The following is a 24,142-nucleotide window of genomic DNA, read 5'->3' on the forward strand; positions in this document are numbered from 1 at the left end:
AGACGACGTGCAAACGTCGCAATGATGGTCTTGATTTCCCTACAACCCCAGAAAAAAATTATATATGTGCATACACACTGTGTAATCCTTCAAACAACCAAATAATATATATTTCATCGTTAACTAGATAACTTTAACATATCGACTGGTCATCCAGCTGGGCATACACTGTCTGTTTTTAACAAAATCGCTAAAGATATCTTCTGATCTGCCATGCATGTACTGCAGATCAAAGAAGATGCAATGAACTATGCACGGGAGCGCACAATAGTGCGTACGCACTAGACGATGTGGATGATTTGTTGTTCCAATTTGTCTAAAAATCAACAAATTGTCCAATTTATTGTCTCTTGTGTACACAGACTTAAGCTGCATACACACAAAGATTTTCTGTCCAACCATCCAACTAGTTGATTGGTTGGAATGAAAATCTGGTAAGGTATGAAAGCAAATGACAATCAGCAATTTGCTCCCAAACGGCAGAAAATGGACAAAAACGGTTTGTTAAATGTTTGATCTAAACAATTTGTTCAAACTTGTCGAACGACCATTTTCATCTGTTTTCTGGCATTTAGGAGCAAATTGCTGATCATCATTTACTCCCATACGTTACTTTCATCCAACCAATCAACTAGTTGGATGGTTGGACAGAAAATCTTTACGGGTGTACCCAGCCTTAGGTAAATGTACTGCTTAATGGTTACAGACATACTGGAGAACTAAGTTTGAGTTGACATCTTCTTTCTTGGGAAAGAAAATTCGATTTCAAATGGAAAGAGAAGCTACATGATCTATTCATGTATTACATAGTGCAGGAGACATGAATCATGGAGCAAGCCAGTCTAGAGGGTATATTTACTATAGTTTGTGTTTTTAGAAGTGGCAATCGGGTTATCTTCTAGAAGGTGCTAGATTAATAAGTATAATCTGGTTGGTTCCTATGGGCAACATCCTAACTCCTAAAAACCTGCACCTTAGTAGATATACCCCTAGGAGAGAGCCTACACAGTACAGCGCAGCTTGATTTGAATCCCAAGAGAATGTAAAAGGTAAAATCTGGTGGTGGGTTATTGGTCAATTCTTTACACAGCTCATATCACTCTGTAATAATTACAGTTTATTCAAATGTTTAAGGAAAATATTCTCATATTTATGATTGACTGTAACCAGAAAATTAATATTAATTACTGAACACATTTTTGTGAAACTATTTCATACTGGAAGACAGCTGCTACTTTTATTTGAAAGACAAGGTCATTTGGATGATTTGTTGTTTTGTTTTATTTATAAATACTTGCACAAACGCCTAATCCTTGAGCAGGCTATTGTATCCAGAACCCTTGTTTATGAATAAGTAAAGAATTAAACAATGTAAATAATGTTTATCAAATAATTTACCATCATACATCTATTTAATTAATATTTTCAACTTTTTCTTTTTAAAAGGTAAAACAAAACAAAAAAATAACATTCCACACAATCTCCAACATCTGATATTGCACCCAACTGGGATCTTATATGAACCTCTAGATCCAAAACAGTTTCCACAATTCATCTACTTTAAAACATGTTCTGAAATGTTTTAAAAAAAATGTTTTTACTAGGATAAAAAAAAAATAATCAACAGATAAGTGCCCCACTACAATGTACCTTTCCATTGCCCAGCTTCAGGCAGCATGGAAGGTTATGGAGCCATTGTAATCACATGCAGCACCCAGAACCTACAGGCTTTTAGGAAGAATACATGTCTGTAGTGTTTACGTATGACAAAAACTTAGAACTCTTATCACTGCAACATGGTAGAGAAAAAAAATGTATCTACAAATATTTATAAAAATATAACTACTTTATTTAATCTCTCCACTGCCTAAGCAGACTCTGTTTCAGTCTGTTTTGACAGTGCAAGTTAAATAGCGGGGAATAAGCGAAAGGGCATAATAGGTAATTTATGTCTGTTCGCCACTTTTCAATAAATATAAACATTTTCTAAACACAGAAAAGCAATGGAAGAAGTAGAAGACAGCCTGACTGCAGCTTTATATTAGTTGAGATCCAGGTGCAGATCGCTTGGATGACTTCCATTCATGGAGTATTTGTTAACCTTGAAGAATGCATCTGACCAGCCTGACAGAAAAAGGAGGCCATGAATTAGGACATGCACGCGAAGTTGCTATTCACGTGGCCAATGTATGTTCTATCTGAGCTGTGAATGCCGCATAAGCAGAACTTTGAAAATCATAGAACCCAATAAGGATTGCGCTATTCATACACACTTGGTCAGGCGTAAACGCTGGATGGGCTGTACAAAATTTTACAGCCATGTTCCATCCAGTGATCCATCTTAATGCTGAAGTGTACACTCTCTGCATTATTCAGTGTTTAATGGTCCCCTATTTAAAGTGTCAGTTATGCTACATCCATCCAGTGTCTGTGTACAAGCTCTAATTCTGTTCTGTGCTGCTTTTTGTTGGGTTGTAGTCGGCATCCCGGCGTACAGAATACCGGCACCAGAATACCTATTTACCTGCATGCATCAGGATTACGCTGCCGGGATTCTGACTGCTGGTATTATGAGCGCTGGGATCACGTATCCAATCCCTTTGTGTCTGTGGCCTGGATTTCTAAGAATAAATTGTGACATAGAAAGATGAACAGATAGGTTGCACAATAGTGCAAGTCAGGCATTCATTTTCTGCATCTGCTGTCACAAGCAGACCCACACTGGCCAACTATGGCACATTGTGTTCTTATATACGACATATCTACTGTTTATACAATGGTCCCAGAGTAGGATAATGAATGAGCACACTAATTAAGATGGTCTCCTTACACCAGCCTCACTCACTACTATTACACTAAGCACTGGCCCCAATTAGTGATCAAATAAATATAAAAGCTATTAATGAGCCCTAGTAAGTGCCTTTTAAACTTCTCAAAGCGAAGAGAATGTATAATCCTTTCCTGCTGAAGGCATTTTTCTTGGTTTCTATGGAAGCTTTTCAAACTCTGCTTGCATGGTGAACGTTTTCCTCAGACACATTAAAATGATTTCTGAATCACTTTTCTCCCTCCATGGTAATGTAAGGACATGAGGCCATCTCCTGGATGCTGTAAGGAGAGGGCTGTAGAAGTGGCCACAAATCAAAGTTTATTTATAATCTGTACAAAAAGATATCTATGTTTAGCGTATAGTTTCTTATGTACTAAGCACAATTAAGGAACAAGTTTTAGAGGCTAAAGGGCCTTTAATCTATCCAAATCACTGCTAATATGTATGGTATTAGGTAATAAATAAAAGGGTGGTGGGTGGACCAAGTGGGACTGCTAAGTTTCAGCGTTAGTGGGACTGCATGCAATAGCTGGATAGTTTTGGATAAAGATACTTTGAGTTTGCAACAATCAGCACCACAGGAATGTGCAGCTGTTGAAGTGTTAAGGTGTTATGCTACATAGTTCGGAAATAACTTGTTGACAACAGATGCAAAGGACTGAATGGCATCTACTGTTCACTTGTGTTTGAAGCCACAGAACACAAAGCAGCAACAATAAGACAATGATGGATAATTATACCAATTTTCTAGGTTTGTTGCAGATTGTGATTCACTTAGTCCAATGGTAACCAGGTACCTAATCCATATTAGAAGAATATTCCATTCTGTCAACTACACGTAGGTGATCAAACCGTATTTACGCTACAAAATAAAACCAGAACAAGGAGTCTTGGTACACCACATCCAATGTTCAGTGACCAATTGGAAAACATAGAAATATAATTAAGTCCAGCGTTTACCGAGCAACATTATGCTCCAGAGCATTAGGATTATTGCAAAAAAAAACTGATTTAGTATGAAATTGGCAGCAAGAAAAGTCTCAGTTGGAGAATATATTCAGTATGTACACAAATATGATCTCAACCTGCAACAACCAAAACACTTATAGGACTCTTCTCTAAAGACCCTTTGTACACTGATATTGTCGGTTTGCAAAGGATTCATAGGAAAAAGTGCCGGCACAGAACATGGTAAAATAAAAGAAGATCGGGAAATAATCTTTCAGCTGTCTGCTTGTATCCTCCACCAGAAGTCAGTCAGTCAGCCTGCCAGTCAGGCTGTCTCTTCTACCAGATCAGAACTCATCATCAGAACTCAGCAGCAGAGTCTTCTCTGTATCTCGAGCACCTGACAGACTCTGTGAGCGTGAGATGATCTGTCCATTGCGCCAGCTATTGTTCTGCTCCAAGGTAGACTGCTGTGTGTACTGCTGGTAAGCTGGGGAGAAGTTATGGATGGCATCTTGCACTATGTCATGAGGATTCATAGTTTCCTTTAGGCTGCTTGAGATGCTCTTCATGGGGGCGCAGCGGCCTGCAAAGTAACATAAAACTTTTGAAAACTGATGTCCTAAATTAACGATAACACAAAACAATGAGAGTAAAAAAAAAAAAAAAAAGAAAAATACATTTAGAACTTACATTGCAAAACAAAACCTGTTATACAATTGCAATGTTAAAACCAGTGTATGGTAGGCTAGTGGAGCTTAATACAGCTTGAAGTACTCTACGTCATTGATTATGCAAATCTTAGTGTACTAAGGAGCCAACAGTGCAAGTGGTAGAGTACATTGACATCCTCTCTATTTGCTGTAAAATGAGGGTCAGTGGAGATGCTGATGCTTACTTACTTTGATGGACAAGGAACCATTAAAAGGGTACAAAATACTTTTCCATATAAAAATAATATGTTACAGCAGGGCCGAAACTAGGATTTTTGTCACCCATGGCAAAGCAGTAATTTGGTGCCCTCCCCCCAGTGTGACATTAATGACAAGAGCAACTGGACATGAGTGACACACAGGAATTGCCCATACTGTAGGAGTTGTACAGTCAGTGTTGCACATGAATGCAGCAAGGCAGGCAATTTTTGTAACTTTATTGAACGCAGTGCAGGCAAGTGCCACCTTACCTGCGGGCTGCTTCTATCAGGAGTGATGGAGATGATGCAGGTCACTCGGCTGGCAGCACAAAGCCCAATGGGAACTGCCTGGGCGGAGCTGCATGGCTGCAGCCAGTACAGTTCATGTTCGACGCGAAGGGGAGGGGGGACTGTTAGCAGCCAGCAGCGGCTGTAACCGGCCAGTAGCTGCAGTGAAGGCTACTGGGGGCCCGGCAACTGTTACCGGCAACAAGCTATGGGTGGCAGCAAGCCCTTACAATAAGATGTCCCTGCTGGCAATGTCTCATGAGACTCGTAGTTTACTTTTTACTGCTCAGAGTCTGAGCAGTAAAAGCTAGACTACAAATCCCAGGTCACTCCTGTTTCTTCCAGGTGACCCAGGCAGACAGCTGACTGTTCTGGAGCCGGCCCTGCAGCAACCCTCTCAAATCTGGCAGCCGGGGCACATAAAGCACCCCAAACCCCACCCCCCCCCGCACCCTCCCCCTGGTTGCAGCCCTGGATACAGGACTATTTCACTTATACTCTCAATATACTAATGCCCAATATTCAGTTCCCAGGGTGGAATGATTGAAGTGGTCAGCTGATATCATCCCAGAGAGGTATGATACAGCAATGTTGCAGAATTTCATATGCGCCTATAAAAAAATCTTAGAAGCTGGAGAAACAGTCAGAATGTCAGCATCTTGTGGCCTTCACTACTAAATTTAATTGCCCCATTTGAGCCATGCAAGCAAAGTCTGGGGAGATTTATTTAGTGAGGGAGACCGTGTTAAATATCTTTCTATGCATTTTAGTTTTCTTTTGTGTAACAGTGGAATTTAATGTAAAAGTTTTAATGCAAGTAGATTAGCAATGAGAGGAAAAGAAAGCAAAAGTAGAATATAAAATTGCAGATTCAAACAGCTTGAAAAGGTAATGCAGGCAGGGCCGTACCTACCGTAGGGACCGTAGGTTGGAACAGCTGCAGCATTTAACCAGTGCAAAAGCAAGGGAAACAAGAGAGAGAAAGGACAGAAAGAAATACAGAGAGGTTATACAGTGGCCTGTAAGTGGAAATATTCAGTGATACCAGCTCTCAAACATCATATGAGGCTCATATGTTGATGAGTCATACATGCAAAAAGGCTTGGCTCAATCACAAGGACCACATGTTCTCCCCACCCAAACAGTGCACTCAGTGAGATGACTCAGCACTATTGCTCCTACAAAAACAACGTTAGGTGTCAAGATCACAGGACACAGTCTAGAATACAAATACCTTACATATTCTCATGTAGAGAGACTTTTCCAAGCAGCTGACAAGTGTTAGTACACTAAGCGGACAAGTGTTAGTACACTAAGCGTCGGTTTAACATTTTTTTTTAAATTAAATTTCATTATTTTATTTATTTATTTTTTTTTTTACAAGCAGCAAAAACAAAAGTTTTTTTTTTTTGGTCTCCAAATTTTTAATTCGAGAAAAACTCAGAAAATAATTGAAAAATAAATAAAACAAAAACCTACAAACATTGTATACTACAATATACTGTAGAGCCAGGACTCCTACCTGCAGTAAACTAATCTGTACAATCCCTATAACAATGTTGTACTACATTACTGAATGCTGGAATATTCCATTACACAGAATTGCCTAAATACATTTACAGAAGCCAGAAGTGCAGGAAACTGTAATGGTGCCCATACACGGTGCGATAAAGCAGCCGATCCGACGGATTGGTACGATTGGCTGCTCTATCGTACAGTGTATGGCCATATCGGTCAGAGCGCTCATCCGTGGGGTCGTACATCGCACCCCCAGATCTTACTGCAGGTTCAGTCGATCTCGAGATGCAATGTGCGATCCCATGCAGCGCTATGCGGGTGGGGAAGCCGGCATATCGGGCAGTCGGCCACCCGATCGCACCGTGTGGGGACCTCTCCCCATATGTTGGACATCGGATCCCCTGTTACAACGTGTATGGCCAGCTTTAGAGTCACATCACACATTAGACTGGGCACATGTAATGTCTATATTGAAGTCTCTCTCGTAGTAGGTAATCGCTAACCATTGTTGTACTACATAGCCAAGGTGTGGGGGGCCTGTGCCATCAAATACTCAGCTATAGCGTTTCTAGGAAGGAATTAAGATGTCCCTAAGAAATTTGCAGTATGATGCTGCCATATCTCATCATATAGGGCAAATATGTTAATTTAGGCTTTACCAGAACTGTTGGATAAAGTGGTGCCACAAAACAGCTTCTGAACCTAGATATCTGTGACATTTCTATAAGGGGGTAGAAGCTTGGTGTAGCAAGCCTGATCTACAATGCAGAGCAGCATAAAATGTATTATTGGCCACATCGGGAGACTATCCTTAGGGAAGAACAAGGAAAGATGACTATAGATGAACACTAGGGGCCCGATTTACAATAAGGAGTAAATTCAGTTACAAGGTGAAACCATGTTGTGCTGCTGGGGGCTGCTCTTTATCTGTGCCAACTCTAATACAAGCCCAAAGTAAGTGGGTACTGTGTAATTCTTCCATTAGTGAGTGCTGAAAGTACACTAGAAAGACACCATGCTGTCAGAATAAAATCACAATTTTTCCGCGCTGAGGGCCTGATTCAGCATGGATCGCTTTTGCTATCACAGCAGCGATTACGCATGGAGATCTGCTGCAAAAATATGCTAATGAATGCAATCGCAAAGCCGTCACACAGCCAGCATAGAGACACTCACTACCGCTATCTCACATCCATAATACCTTGCAGTCCTTCGTATACATCGGGAACATCGAGTAACATCAGCCCCTTTACGCAGAATTACAGCAGGTCTGACCTGCCGCAGAAACTGCAAGTCTTGTTGCATGCATTGAGTACCAAGCTGTGATTGCCATCTCAGTGGCAAATTTGCAAATGCGTTCAAACGGACAGGCACGTCTGCGTTTCTACGACCACCCGCCCCCCCCCCCCCCGTCACTACCCCCAAACGCTCACAGCCTGCCACTCACTCTGCAATAATTTTATTTCTGCTTGAATGCTACCTCCTGCACACGTATGGGCAGTACGCACCATCGATCGATCTATTTACGCTGCTGCAATAGTGATCCATGCTGAATAAGGCTCTGAGTCCATTCAACATGAATTATGTGGAGGATTAACTTCTGTAGGTTCATGGATAATGAATAATGATTTTAACATTTCTGTTCAGACAAACAGTATCTGTGTGGAAAGTCCTCAAAATAACAGTCCTTACCCAGTTTCAGTAATATGGTCATAGTGTTGTACGGGACAGTTATGAAATGTCCACTGATGAGATAAAAACAGTTCTGGAGAATGTATAGCTATACATCTAGTTTGTGAACAGCGATTGGTAGTCCAGCTCTGGGTCCTTACCAGTTTGCCAATGCTGCAGAATATGTGAACAAATAATCTGTTGTCGCCTGAATTTCAGAGGCATGAACAAAGCCTGATGGGCTATCACAGACACAAGAAAAACAAAAACAAAACTGCTTATATGATACACCACCAATACTAAGGAGTAAGAGCATCAGGTCCTCAGTAATACTAAACAAAACAAAACTGGCTGACTTGATAAAAATGACAAAAGTAGTCATGCAGATGAAAGCCACAAGGAGGCAGAAATCCTTCCTTACAGTAGGAGTACAAATGATATAACAACTCTCTAGTTGCATGGTGAAAAACCATTAGTATATACACACACACGTCTTTTGAAAAACATAGCCTAACTAACAAGTCTGGTAAATATGGATAACACCTAACTTTCATTAGGCCATATTGCATTCATTCTTTAATGTAGGGTTGTTCAACATGAGGCTGTTGTGGAACTACACATCCCATAATGCCCTACCACAGTTTTGCCATTAGAAAATGCTAAAATTGTGGCAGGGCATGCAGGAATGTGTAGTTCCACAACAGCTGGGGGGCCGATGCACTAATATGTGCTAGAGATATGGCACTCTTACTGGCAGCTATAGGTACATTATCTTATTTATCATTGCCTGTGGAATAGTGTTCTTTCACTAAAATGTAAACATTTTTTTAATGTGACAATAAAAATATGCAGACACCGTATTATATAAATACAGAGATGTCCTCATACACCTAGCCTCAATACGTCATGTGACACGAGAAGCAGCTTGGCATGAGTGGACCGCCAGGTCCCCTGTGACTTTGCTTGTGCGGAGCGTCTTTTTGCCCGATAATGCATCTTAGTCGCTATGCGATGAAACCAAGATGAACCAGGAGGCTGCACTAAATAGATATGCAACACTTGTCTGTGAGCGACTGAGTCTGTAGACGAAGCACAAAGGAACACATTGGCGTGGGAAAAGCGGCAGGCGCTGTATCATAGGACTTCGTTAACAGATTCAATCTCAGCCGCACACAGATATAAGTGTCGCAATCAGTGTAGTCACCGGGTGCATCTTAGTCGCATCGCACTGCGACTAAGGTATTTTCGGGTAAAAAGACGTTTGTCGCAAGTAGAGTAGCACGGGAACTGGTAGGATGTTTGGCATGACTGCAGCAATAGTGTATGAGGGCACATCTGTACATCATACACTTGACAAAAATGCATTATATATACATACACACACACACACACAGGTGCATAAATATTGGGACATTGACAGAATTTTCATATTTTAGCCTCTATTCACCACCACAATGGCTTTGAAATGAAACAAATAAGATGTGCTTTAACTGCAGACTTTCAGATTTAATTTGAGGGTAATTACATCCAAATCAAGTGAACGGTGTAGGAATTACAACGGTTTCTATATGCGCCTCCCACTTTTTAAGGGGCCAAAAGTAATGGGACAAACTAAACAATCCTAAATCTAACTTTCACTTTTTAATACTTTGTTGCAAATCCTTTGCAGGCAATTACAGCCTGAAGTCTGGAACGCATAGACATCACCAGATGCTGGGTTTCATTCCTGATGATGCTCTGCCAGGCATCTACTGCAAATGTCTTCAGTTCCTGCTTGTTCTTGGGGCATTTTCCCTTCAGTTTTGTCTTCATTAAGTGAAATGCATGCTCAATTGGATTCAGGTCAGGGGATTGACTTGGCCATTGCATAACATTCCACTTTTTAGCCTTAAAAAACGCTTTGGTTGCTTTTGCAGTATGCTTCGGGTCATTGTCCATCTGCACTGTGAAACGTCGTCCAATGAGTTCTGAAGCATTTGACTGAATATGAGCATATAATATTGCCCGAAACACTTCAGAATTCATTCTGCTGCTTTAGCCAGCAGTCACATCATCAATAAATACAAGGGAACCAGTTTCATTGGCAGCCATACATGCCCACACCATGACAATGCCACCACCATGCTTCACTGATGAGGTGGTATGTTTTGAATCATGAGCAGTTCCTTTCCTTCTCCATACTCTTCTCTTCCCATCACTCTGGTACAAGTTGATCTTTGTCTCATCTGTCCATAGGATGTTGTTCCAGAACTGTAATGGCTTTTTTAGATGTTGTTTGGCAAACTCCTAATCTGGTCTTCCTGTTTTTGTGGCTCACCAATGGTTTACATCTTGTGGTGAACCCTCTATATTCACTCTTGTGAAGTCTTCTCTTGATTGTTGACTGACACATATACACCTACCTCCTGGAGAGTGTTCTTTATTTGGCCAACTGTTGTGAAGGGGTTTTTCTTCACCAGGGAAATAATTCTTCTGTCATCCACCACAGATGTTTTACGTGGTATTTCGGGTCTTTTGGTGTTGCTGAGCTCTCCGGTGCATTCTTTCTTTTAAGAATGTTCCACACCTAATGTTTTTGCTACAGTATCTCTCTGATGGGTTTGTTTTGATTTTTCAGCCTAATGATGGCTTGCTTCACTGATAGTGACAGCTCTTTGGATCTCATATTGAGAGTCGACAGCAACTGACTCCAAGTGTAAGTGTCACACCTAGAATAAACTCCAGACCTTTTACCTGCTTAATTGATAATGAAATAAAGCCATTGTGGTGGTGAATAGAAGCCAAAATATGAAAATTCTGTCAATGTCCCAATATTTATGCACCTGACTGTAAAATATATCTATCTATATATCTATCTATATATATATATCTATATATATATATATATATATATATATATATATATATATATATATACACACACACACATATACATATACATATACACACACATACATACATACATATACACACACGCTTATTAGTGTTTGGCCATTTCAGCCATAACCATTGCTTGCAGTTGCATAAAATCAAAATACTACCTCCATAGTCAAACATTGCCAGGAGACTTTCAACATGGCCCTCTCATTGGATACCACCTTTGCAAAAAGTTAGTCTGTCAAATTTCTGCCCTGGTGAAGGTGCCAGTCAGCTGTAATGGCTAAGTGCGGTTATTCTGAAATGGAAAAGTCTAGGAGTAGCAACAGCTCAGCTACGGAAGTGGTAGGCCACACAAGCTCACAGAATGGGTCCGCCAAGAGGTGAAGCACATAAAAATAGTCTGTCCTTGGTTGCAACACTCATTACTGAATTCCAAACTGCCTCTGTGAACAGCGTCAGCACAAGTTAGTTCACAGTAGGCTTCACACGTTGACTTTCCAGGACCAAGCAGCCACACAGAAGACTCAAATCACCATGACTATTCTTCCTTAGAGGTTACCAGACTAGCAGATCTCTCACTCCGCTTCCTCCACTTTATAGTGTGAAAGGAGCAGCAGAGCCTAGTATTGGATCTGATACCCCTACTTTCCTATTCATTTTTCTATTACGATCCCATTAGGGCATTACATTAGGTTGCTATGTGACATTTTCTTACTAGATGCAACTTTCCAACATCTTTTGACCTGGTAGTTTTTATCATTGTTATACATGTTTGATGTTGTATTGTCTATTATATGTTTTTTTTCTATATTTCGCCAACTTTATCTGGGTTATTATAACTGAGATTTTTTTCTGTCAGATACAGAATGGTATTCATGTTAGTCTTTTTATACTTGGTTTATTGTAGATATAATAAAAGTTATGTTTTATTCATGTGATTTCAGCTATTAGAGTGCACCCTTATAGAGTTCTTGGGTTGAAGTTCTAGGACTGACACCCTGTCTTTTTCTGATCAATATGAGTAATGGCAAATGTCAGCAGTCTTCACCATCTGGCAGTCTGACTGACAAATGTGGGTTTAGCGGATTGCAGAAGAACATGTCCTGCCCAAATGCATACTTCCAACTGTAAAGATCAGTGGAGAAAGAACAATATAGAAACACAGATTCTGAGAGCAAATAAGAATCACTTGGCTCATCTAGGGCAGTTAGATAGGTAGACTATATAGGCTGTCACAGATATTTGTCCATTGACTTGGAATAGAAGGTGGTTCCTCATCCCTGAGTAACTTAAGTGTGCTTCCTCCACCACTCCTAGGGATTCATTCTCACTGCCAGTTATTGACTCTACCCACAGCACAGTAGGCGGATAATGTGCTGCCACCACCAGGCATACTACTGGCACCTAGAACTACCATTTCACCTAGGCTTCTACACTGGCCCCTGGTACCACTACTGGCATCGCCTACTTTTGGGTATGCGTGGACACGCCGCTGCAGCACAGCCTGGGTAGTGTTGGCTAATCCCCACTAGGCCCTAACTATGGACCAGTCTGCATTGATAGCTGGCAGAGGGCATGAGCTTGGAAACACTGGGCTCAGTACAAAACAGCCAGAGGAGAACTGAATAGCGTTTTGTGCTATTCTGGTGGTCACAGGATACAGCAGATGCAGTCATCTTAAAGGCAAAATATTTATAGCTCTTAAGTCTTTAAAAAGCCTAAGGCCCTGATTCAGAGCCGGACGCTCTGACCAGAGCGCTCGCTCTGAATCAGGGCCCACCTCCATTAAAATGGAGCGTCCTCCTGGACGCTCGTATAGCTGTGGGTCACCACCCACAGCATATACGAGCGTCCAACAAGATGGTCGCGATGGTCTTGACCATCGCGACCATCGGACTTGCGAGTGAAACCCTGTGGTCGGGTTTCTCAACCGCAAGCCCTGGAGTGATTTTGGCTCTATCAGAGCCAAAATCACTCCCACTGACATCACTAGTGATGTCAGTGGGGCCGGCTTCAGACGGTAGGCGTTCCCATGGGAATGCCTCCGTCTGGCAGGCACACCCCCGGCACCTCTGTCAGTCACCATCGACAGCACACCCCCTTTGGTGAGACACTCCGAGCGAAGGAAAGTCCTTCACTCGCCGGGTCTCGCGCATGCGCACGACGGAGCTCCCTCCGTCGTGCGCATGCGCAGTGGGGAACATCGACCCACTTGCGAGCGTACTGCCGCTCGCGAGTGGGTCTGAATGACCCCCTAAGTTCCTTGCGGAAGATGCTTGGGACAAATCACAGCATTCAAGATGTCACAAAAGCACAATCCTTGAATTTCAGATTATACACATGGCTTTCAGACCTCTTTTTGTCTGATTCCAATACACAATACCACAGGAGGAAAGTCCACCCAGTGTCTTTTAACCAATCAAGCGAAGTGCATGCACATACTTAATATTGTACCGAATGGAGAGCGGGGTATGCTCACTTCTCTGCGTCTGGAGGTCACCTGGACAGATAAATCGCTGGCAAGTCTGGCGTGGGGGGATAATTTCCTCAAATACTGACTTCAAGGATTTTGCTGGGGGGGACCTTGTTACATTCTCTGGCCTGATTTGGGATCCAGAGGCAGGTAGACAAGACTCCCAGCCAGCAGTCTCCTGGCCACCAAGTGAAGGCTTTTTAATGTTCCAGTGAAACAATTAGCGGTCTGTGCTTGCCAGCTCTTCTTGCACTTCCTCATACCACTTTGCTGTAGAAGGCTATATGAGAGGACTCTTTCCCTGTAAGGGGAGCTTCGGGACCCAGCAACCCACAAAGCGCTCCAGATCTCCCTGGCCCTCCAGGGATAAAGGTAAGTGCATTTTGTTTTTAACATACATTTTAGATCTAAATACATTTAACCATGTAAACTAGTTACACTTTGTGCCTGGTGCATCAGACTTCACAGCAACATAAACTTTAATGCATTTATATATATTTTAATACATTTTATTTAAACATCGGTACCATTACACTAGTCTTCGCGCTGATACTTTAACCCCCAGTCCCCAGCACTCTGCAGCACACAGTTCATACTGCTCAGCCCCAGGCTCCCCCACCTGCAGCGTGTTAAGTGCTGGACTGCCTGAATCGCTTAGCTGCCACTCCTGGTCCCACATCGTGCGACACTCATTGTGGAAAGAGCCGCTGCTCGGGCTACAGGGCACTCTGCTGCCTATCCCCGTCCAACAACTGTCATGGAGCGGCGGGGTTTTATTATTGAACCATGGTGATGGCAGGTAGGTCTCCTGCATCATGTACCAAAGAAAAAAAAACAACGGCACAGGGTATCATTTATGTCCGATTGATTAAACGACCCTACTGCCATCTTATAGAGCAGGCCTGGCCAACCTGTGGCTCTCCAGCTGTTGTGAAACTACACATCCCAGCATGCCCTGCCACAGTTTTAGCATTCCCTAATAGCAAAACTGAAGCAGTGCATGCTGGGACTTGTAGTTTTACAACAGCTGGAGAGCCACAAGTTGGCGATTCATGTTATAGAGTATAAATGTATATAGGGCCAGGGGGTGCCACCACTTTACAATAGATTTGTATATAGAAAAAATGGAAAGACCAAGATTTGTGTTCTGTGGTGCACAAGGACTGAGTTAAATAAAAAAATATCACTTTTATTGCATATATTAAAATGTCACAAAAATGATTGCAAAATATGACTCTGATGACTGAAAGGTAGATATAGTGACTAAAAACTGCTGTGTGCAGGAAAAGGGTCTCTTGATCTAACACTAGATCAAGAAATTGATTTTGCACTATCAATTAAGAGTAATATGCATTGCTGAGGATGCCCACAGTGGGTGTGATATCCAGTCTATGATAATGTTCTTTAAGTAGATGGCAACAATGTTACAGACGTCCTGGAGAATATTCAGATTCTGTATCAATAATATCCTTCAACGGTTTGCACAGGGTATCACATGTTCACTGATATATAAAAGTACGAAAGGTACAGAGAGTAATCCTTCAATGTTACATATATCTATCATGAATCGCTCTATAAAAATATCAGTAAGCTTTCACTCATATATAGTGCACTTTCAAAAATCAGATTAAATTATAATGAGTGCTGTGTACTGCCTTATATCTGTTTGCAGTACCATCTTTTATTTACACATAATGCACTCTGTAGTTGTAATTACAGCTCCCTCACACAGTGTTGAAATACATATAATCCTTCTAAGGTTCGGATACATAACACACAGGTGTAATCAATCAAATTGTAGTATACACATTCATATGGACACAGTGGTAGAGCCCACACACAGCTTAAAATAAAAATAAAAATCAGCAAGTGTTTTGCTGTGACCGTTTCATCAGGCCCTGACAGCAGGTTTTAATCACTATATCTACCTATACTCACATTTCTGTAACATTTCACAGAACACAAATCTTGGTCTTGGTCTTTCCATTTTTTCTATATACAGATCTCCTGCATCTACAGCATGTCACAGCTATAGCTGCAGTTATGCTGGCTGTACAGTAAGTACACAGAGTAGGCATGTTCTGCTGCAAAAGCAGCAATGGGTAATCCATGACATGCCAACTACTGGAGATCTGCAAGATTCAGCAGGGCACAACAGGAACTGTACACCATCAACAGCTGGCGAGTAAAAATATATATGTATAAATATATGTGTGAGAAAACAAGCGCCCTCTAGTGTAGTATTGTAAGGGGTTTACACAGTGGCTATAAGTAATCAATTATGCGTACCGCAAGATTAAATGAGCAGGCATGTAGTATAGGTCTTGTACTGGTTCATGGAGCACCACCTCTATTCATGGAACAACGTATTCCAGGGTGTATGGACATCCAGAATTTACCAGTAATGGTGCATACACACGATCAGATTTTTCCTTCAGATATGAACGATAACGATTTAAAAATCGTTCAGTCGTTCATATCTGAAGGAAAATCATTCATATCTGACATGCCTGAACGATGGACGATCAACGATGCGCGTTCCCATTTGTCAGATAACGATATCTGACATCTGATGGGTTTGCAGTCAGACTTGGACGATTCCATTCATTTTAATGCAGTCAAAAATCGTTCAAAACTTTGGTAAAATCGTTCAAATCGTTTAATCGTTCATCTGACAAATCTGACAAGTCTGACAAATCTGACCGTGTGTACGCTCCATAAGAGAGAGAAGAGAATACTTTCATGGTGTAGTATTGAAAACTTATTACAAACACCACATATACAATGAATTGAATAACTACATTTTAAAGAACTTCAAAGTGCTTATCTGTATCTCAAAGAGCTGATGAGAATACCGGTGACACAATCACCCTCAACGCGTTTCGTCTCTTATGCTGGCTTAGCAGGACTTCATCAGGAGGTGTAACACATTGTGGATGGTGGCCCAGTCTCTTGCAGTCTGCATAAAGAGCTATATACCAGGAGGCACCACACTGTTCGCAGGAAGCTGCTAGGAGCCATCACATTCACTTCACCAACACGATGGCTCCAGCTGTCCCCACACCCACTTCCTGATCGGCAGCCAATAGCCGCTGTGTATAGGGATAATCAATGGCAGTGCTGCTCTGCAGCGTGACGTGTCCCACATCAGCCGATGGTGCCTGCCTCAGAACCATTGCTAGTACTGGCCCTGTTGGTAATCCAGCTGTGTGTAGCACGGGCACACGGCCTAATAACTTCCACCACAGTCTGTCAATTGCCCCAAGGTAGGTTGCAGTCACTCTAAAGGAGGCTGGTCAGATATCACCGTAGAAGATTACACAAACAGTGCAGAGGTTGCTCCAATGCCCACACAATTGCCAACCACTGTGTTCCAATTGTAGCACCTCCCACCATAGCAGCTTCTTGCTCTAACAGGCCACAGGGTGCTCCTGCCCATATGGCCCCTCGCGGCTCAGGTACGCACCAAGTCCGTATTGTGAAGAATTAGTCTGTACAACAATGTCCTGGTCATGAACATGTGTCATCGGCACTGCAGCTGGCAACAAAGTCTCCTTTAATGACTGGAATGCCAACTCAAGTGGGCATCCAGTCCACTGACTTAGGAAGATCCCTCCCAGTCAACCTGTCCTGGTGCTGTGGGCAGTCTCTGGCTGCCTCTACCTCCACCTGGGCCCACCCCAATCCGGGGCAGTGGGAGACTTCCAGCAAATTTCCAAAATCAAGTGGAAATCCTTTCCAAAAGATAGACTCCTTTGGCGAATACTTTGCACAAAAAGTATTCTATTACAGTCAAAGTGAACCTTTAATTTTTTCAAATCGGAAACTCATTGCACACCCCTCATGTAGCTTGGAATGCCTGGTGGATACTATTTGACGAATCAGAGCAAGTCACTGTTGTCAGATACAGGGGATGTGAAAAAAAAAAAAAAGAGCACAACTCAAACATTGATTACAGAACATGAAAGTAGCAGACATGATCAAAAACCTTAAAAATCTAAAATCTATAAAAGAAAATGGAAGTGCAAAATTAAATACGTAAATGAAAGTGAAAGTGCATGCCCAGTTCAGCTTCTAGAACAAGCTAATGACCTTCATGCAATTATCAGCATAAGATAGCATTGCAGCTGAGCAAGGGAAATGAGAATAACGATGTCAGAGTTTTGACAGATCTTCAGAAAGTGCCCTCAAGGGCATGTAGCGAGTGAAGAACAGACCAGAGGACAACTGCACCAGGTCAGCATAGGCACATCCCATATTCTGCACCAAATTGAGCTTCAAATTCCAGCTCACAATACTCTTCAGAGAACTGGAAATCCCTGGTCTGATCAAATAGTTCACTATTGAGCATCTGGTTTAGAAGTTACCTGTATTTTCTGGAACTGAACCCTCCTTATGAATTGATTGCTCCCCTCCACCACCTTGTTCTGGTATTACTTAAAATTTGATTATAGGAAATTACTTTATCTATAAATGGATTAAAGTCTCATACACACAGTCAGAATACTCATGTTCCGCTTCAAAAGGAATGCAATGCAAGTATCGTGCCAGCAAAGTATAAAAATAGGCAATGCTGTGTATGTTGCCCAGTTAGACATTAATGAAATAGAAGGCACTGAAGTAACCGTGAGAAAATGGCGTAGAATCATGTCAGCCCCAACATTTGATCGTTTTGTAGCAAAGTTTTCAAAGACAGACATAGGGCCCGATTCAAGCGCCCCGAACTCCCGCCGGAAGGGCTTCAGCAGGTTTGGCAGGATATCTCTATAGCTAATTTCCTTATATGACTGTGAGCTGATGTTTGATCTGAGTGCCAGGACTAGTCTATATGTAGTCAGCATTAACGCTGCTTAAAATGATGTGCTAAAAACAAAAAAAATGAAGACAACATCATTATACTACTTATCACTACGTGAACGGCTATTCTAATATAAACCTTAAATGTAGCAGTGGGGTTTCCTATATTTGAGACTCACCCCATACATTTTGCTTAGATCCCTTACCACAGTCTGTCACATCATTGCACACCTGTGTATTTCAAGTGTCCTTACCAAGAACACTTAACATATTAGAACTATCTCTTCTATGAAGGCAGCCACAACAAAAAGGGCTGTTGCCTTCTGCTTCTGAACTGGCCCAATTTAGTGGTAACAAAAAGCTCCACCCTCACACGAGCACTCCCATGCTGGACTTGCCAGCCAATAAATGGTGAATCCAGTGTTAGGCCAATCAAGCTTCTTGGTGAACCCTGGAATATCAAAATTCACATATTTCTGATTTATGATCCATTTTACAGAACACTTGGAAAGCCAGTGGGGTAAAGACAAGGTTAGTACATGTTGAAAATTAAAGAAGGCTGCACTCACCTTGGGCATCCAGCCTCTTGTCTAAGTATACTCTGTAAGTAAATGCATAACGTAGCGCTATGGCTGCAAAGAACATCTCCACACAAATAATAAAATTCTGGTATCCAGCTGCTACTGTGCCCTCACCCACAGTGACCTCAGCAGAATGGATTTTCGGTATGGCTCCGCACTTTTCCAGTATAGCCAACAGCATCCCTATACCACACAAACAAAACCATTAGAAAAGACAAAAAATATGGAACAGAGTACATTCTAAGCACATTAGGCCTGTAAGATAAAAGAGCATAGGTGGCTGTTTTCTGCAGTTAATGTCATGAGATTACCTCAATCACCAACTATGAGCTAGAACTTTCAGATTTCATGTTTTAGTGCTACCTAGTTATCCAAGAATAAGAGCAATAACACCTTAAGTATATATCACACACATTCAACATCTGCAGTCACTCACACTACATAAAATTCCTGAAAACATCTGTATAAAATCCACACAGTGAACAGAGCTGTTTCATGGACTGAACCAATATTTCTGCCTTTATAGCCGATAAACTTACTGTGGCCCAGCTACGCCATAAATAAAGGACTGATATTCATGTGGTATGATCCTTAGGCACTGGTTAGTACTAAATTAAAAGGTTGTATTCTTATATTGGTTCAATACTGTGTTATTGGGAACAAGAACTTTGTCAGAATCAGCAAAACACCACAAAAAAATATTAGTGTAGTGGCAAGATAATAAAATAACTAAAAACAATAGCAATAACAAATCCAGTCCTAGAATATTCATTTACATACATCAGCTGCAGAGTCTTGATAAAAAAATAATGTTCTTACATAAATGTTTTATTTTCAAACAAAAAACTTTTTTTTTGGAGTTGAACACAGTTCTGTTTTTGCATTTGTGTCTTGTTCAGAACATAAAACTTGTCCTCTGAAATGTACTTTCTAGGGAATAAAAATAGAATCTCTCACCGATCCCCGGGGACTCTCTGCAGTGGTGTACTGGGAATGCTGACAGTGCTCACACACAACCATCTGTCAGTCGTTATGACCCTCTGTTTATTCAATTGCATAGGGACATTCGAACAACAACATAAAGCTATTCCTCTAGACACAGGGCCGGATTCAGGTTGCTTCGCTGCGAAAATATGCTAATGCATGCAATTGCACGGCAACCGCAGCACTATACCAAGACGCCCATCACTGTATAAAGCCTGCTCACTTCCCATGACATGCATGTGCAAGTCAGCAAAAAAATCGGTACCATCGAGTAACATCGGAACCATCCACACATGTTGTGGTTGACCTGACCCTACTACAGAAACTGCTAAACTTCCTGTCGCCATCTAGACTTCTACCAGCGTATGCTATCACAGGGGCTTAATTATGCACACCCCTGTAACTGCGTTTAAACGGCCAGGCACGCCTGCGTTTCTCTGACCACCCCCGTCACCAATCTGAAACGGTCACTTCCTGTCAATCACTGTGTGAAGACTGCATGCTCACTGCGATCAGTACCCGATCGCGGTGATCAGTTCAAGCACGTGCACTCCGTTTTATATGCATGCGCAGAACGCAAACATCGGCTGGCACGCAGCCTTGCGAACAGCCTGAATCAGGCCCACAGCACATAGCCGGATGGATAATCTCACCTTGCCAGAAGGAAAGGAAAATGACTGACTTCACCATGAAGAACTTGAGCACAGGGCTGTAGGGACTAAGCAGCTCTCGTGTGGCGAAGTAGAAGAGAAACAGCGCATAGAGAGCTAGGCTGACTGAGATGTTGTATATAATAGTCACATAGAGATAACCACTGGCCACACTGCAATGACAAATAAGAACAAAACAATGTGAAGATGTGCAGGCATTGGCTAGAACATCAACTTCACAGGAATTCCAATGGGTGGTCTTGTAAAACAGAGCTGTCTCATTACCTTACTTTACAGTGGCATGAGGTGGCATCCATGCAATGTATATCTGAGGGTGTTTGATCATCTTGCACACTGACAGCAGGTCACACAAAGCAACTGTACACAACTACAAAAAGTAGATATGACAAATGCACAACTTACTTGAAATCACCATCCCGGTACTTGCCAAAAGCTTGCAGTATTACTGTGATCGCTGCCATGAGAGGTTTCACCACACAAAACTGCAGGGTAGCCTGTGAGTCAAAACAGATCTTTAAGTGACACAACCTCCCCTTTGGATGCAGATTTGAGCAGCACAGGTGACAAAAGGAACATCAACGTTTTGTACATTCTACTAAAAAGTGGAAGACAACCTTGCTCGTGAAAACATCAAAAATAATCAGTACCTGACCTACTCTATAAACACTAATCTACATACACACTGGGAATGGCAGGCACAATCAGGGTGCAGTAAATTACACCCCTGTTTTATTTCACCGGTTTTGAATTAGCCTTTGAATAGGAATAAAATAAGAATAAAGAATAATAGTGAATATGTAATCTCATCTATAGGCCTATACTGTATAGCATTCACAGCATTTGGTACAGCAAACTTCTTTTTACACACATACCAAAGCAAAAACAAGAAACCGTAGAAGGTGAAAGGAAATCATTTTCAAACTTGGGCACATGTAGCAGTACACAAGTAACTTAGAACTGGGTGACCTCAATGCTTATCAGGAGTCTTGCCCCATCTTATGCACGGACATCAAAGCCAGATTTATAAATTGTGTTTCTCTTTGTTTTTATGCTATATTGAGGTTTTTAAACATTTGTGTATATTTTTTCCACCCCTTTCCCAGCCTACCCCTTCCCATCCATCTTATCTACTAGGACTTCTTCCTCCCAAGTATCTGAAAAAAGTCATGGCCCTCATCCGATCCCCGCACCCTTCCACCTAGACCCTATGCCCTCCGGCTTCCTCTCTCCTGTTGCCTGTTCCCATTTTGCACATCTTTTCAATCTCCCTCTCATCAGGCACTGTCCCCTTTGCATTCAAGCATGCCCTCGTTTCTCCCATTCTTAAAAAAACCAAACTTCGATCCTAACACTCTCTCCAACTACCATCCCATCTCTTTCCTCCCATTGCCTCCAAATTACTTGAGGGTATTGTTTACAACCGCCTTTCTTTCCTACCACTCCCTCCTTGCCCCTTCAGTCTGGCTTTCGTCCGCTCCACTCCACGGAAACTGCCCTTACAAAAGTCCCTGTGGACCACCCTCTCCCCCTGCACTCCCTTGGTCTGTGAGACATTGACCTCTCCTGGCTTTCCTCCTACCTCTTTGAACGTTCTTTCTCCATCTCCTCTGAAGACTCCACTCCCCCCACTTCCACTAACCATAACCAGCCCCGGACTGGTCAGCCAGCCCTGGTTCCAAAAATTACAGGAACAAAACGAGTAGGGTTCCACCGTAATTTAGGAACCAGCACCTGGCTGCAGGGCCAGTGCTGGTTTTACATATAGGGGGGAAAAAAAAATTGCGTAAGCATCTCCCTATATTTAAAACCAGCACTGGATCCAAACCGACCGGGGTGTAATTTATTACCGGGTCTCCATGGCCAAAGCATTCTCACCCCAAGCCGGTCAGGCCAAGCCAGGGATCTCAGGGGAGATGGAGAACCCCCCCAAAAAAGGGTTCCCCCTCTCCCAAAACCCCAGGCTTGGTCTGATGCCCGGGGCTCTTCCCCACTCCCCTGGAGCGGTGGGTACGGGGGTAATAGTGTTAAATTGTAGAAAACTATTGTATTTTACAGTGAAACTACAGGTGCTAGCATGCCTGCCTTTGACCACAGTAGACAACCACCATATCTAGTAAAACTTTAATACATACACCTAACTCACTCACACATACCTACCTGTACCAGCAGGTCCCTCTTCTCCAATGTAGATTCCACGGATGTATCTGGAAAAAAGATCCCATACTCACCTCCATCCTAGCACCGCTCTCCATAGCATCCACGTTTTTGGCAAAAAAAAGAAAACTACTTACGCGATCCTTGCCGGATATGTGCAAGTATATGTTATCACACATACTTGCACCCAGTGAAATGACAAATGACCATGATCATCTGTTATTTCCCACGGGCCGCTAGCCAATTACCGGTCGCTTTACATGTAGCAGCCGCTCATTGGGTGGTTACACGTGGGTCCCAGCCAATGAGCTGCCGCTACATGTAAAGCGGCCGCTGATTGGCTAGTGGGCCGTGGGAAATAACAGATGATCATGGTCATTTGTCATTTCACAAGGTGCAAGTATGTGTGACAACATATACTTGCACATGTCCGGCATGGATTGCGTAAGTAGTTTTCTTTTTTTGACAAGAACGTGGATGCTACAGAAAGCGGCGCCAGGATGGAGGCAAGTATGGGATCTTGTTTTCCAGGTATATCCGTGGAATTTATATTGGAGAAGAGGACCTGCTGGTACAAGTAAGTATGTGTGAGTGAGTTAGGTGTATGTATTAAAGTTTTACTAGATACGGTGGTTATGTACTGTGGTTTTTTAACCATTTATTTTACAGTGGGGGTACGGGTGCTGGCCGCCTGCTGGCACTTTTAGTTCCACAAGTGCCAAAGGGCAGGCATGCTAGCACCTGCAGTTCCACTGTAAAATACAATAGTTTTCTACTATTTAACACTTTATTACCCCCATACCCACTGCTCCAGGGGTGCGGAGAAGAGCCCTGGGCTTCAGACCAAGCCTTGGGTTTCAGGAGAGGGGGACCCCTTTTTTGGGGGGGTCGCCACCTCCCCTGAGATCCCCGGCTTGGGGTGAGAATGCTTTGGTCATGGAGACCTGGTAATAGGGTCTCCTGGCAGTGGCATTACAACCCGGTTGGTTTGGGTCCGGTGTTGGTTTTATATACAGGGACACCCCTACGCAATTTCCCCCGCCCCTATATTTAAAACTAGCACTGGCTCTGCAGCCGTGTGCTGGTTCCTAAATTACGGTAGAACCCTACCCATTTTGTTCCCCCTAATTTTTAGAACCAGGACTGGCTGACCAGTCCGTCACTTTATGGGTTTTGGGAGGAGGTTCCTACGTCATTTTTTTTTTCTTTTTTAAAATAAAATCACTAAACATTAACTACACATGCAGAAACATACACAAATCACACTGATCTGTGTATGTTTCTGGCAAACTCGCAGCTCAGGAGGGTGAGTGTTTTAAAATTTCTCTGTGAGTTTGTTCTAATCTCACCCGAGATTTGAAACTCGAACCTTAGTAAACTTTCAAACAGCATCTTTTTCATGAAAAGTACTTGCGAGTTTGCCCGATGGTGAGA

At 42.4% G+C, this 24,142-nt stretch overlaps 1 protein-coding gene across 3 annotated transcripts in view; it reads right to left on the reverse strand.

Moving 5' to 3' along the window:
• Positions 1-1,211: 1,211 nt before the first annotated feature.
• Positions 1,212-24,142, reverse strand: part of TMEM184B (transmembrane protein 184B) — a 68,449-nt gene continuing 45,518 nt past the window's right edge. For 2 of the 3 annotated variants that reach the window (XM_088455073.1, XM_088455072.1), the window contains exons 7-11: positions 20,957-21,048; positions 20,537-20,706; positions 18,888-19,082; positions 5,893-5,916; positions 1,212-4,364 (exon numbers count right to left, since the gene is read on the reverse strand). In XM_088455073.1, coding sequence (XP_088311199.1) covers positions 4,126-4,364; positions 5,893-5,916; positions 18,888-19,082; positions 20,537-20,706; positions 20,957-21,048 — 720 coding nt within the window. In that variant the 3' untranslated portion in view covers positions 1,212-4,125. The remainder of the gene's footprint in view (positions 4,365-5,892; positions 5,917-18,887; positions 19,083-20,536; positions 20,707-20,956; positions 21,049-24,142) is intronic. The other variant, XM_088455074.1, reaches the window with a different exon arrangement.

Source organism: Taudactylus pleione, unplaced genomic scaffold (genome assembly GCF_031769625.1).
Source record: "Taudactylus pleione unplaced genomic scaffold, aTauple2 ptg000642l, whole genome shotgun sequence".
In the NCBI taxonomy this organism is placed as follows: Eukaryota; Metazoa; Chordata; class Amphibia; order Anura; family Myobatrachidae; genus Taudactylus; species Taudactylus pleione.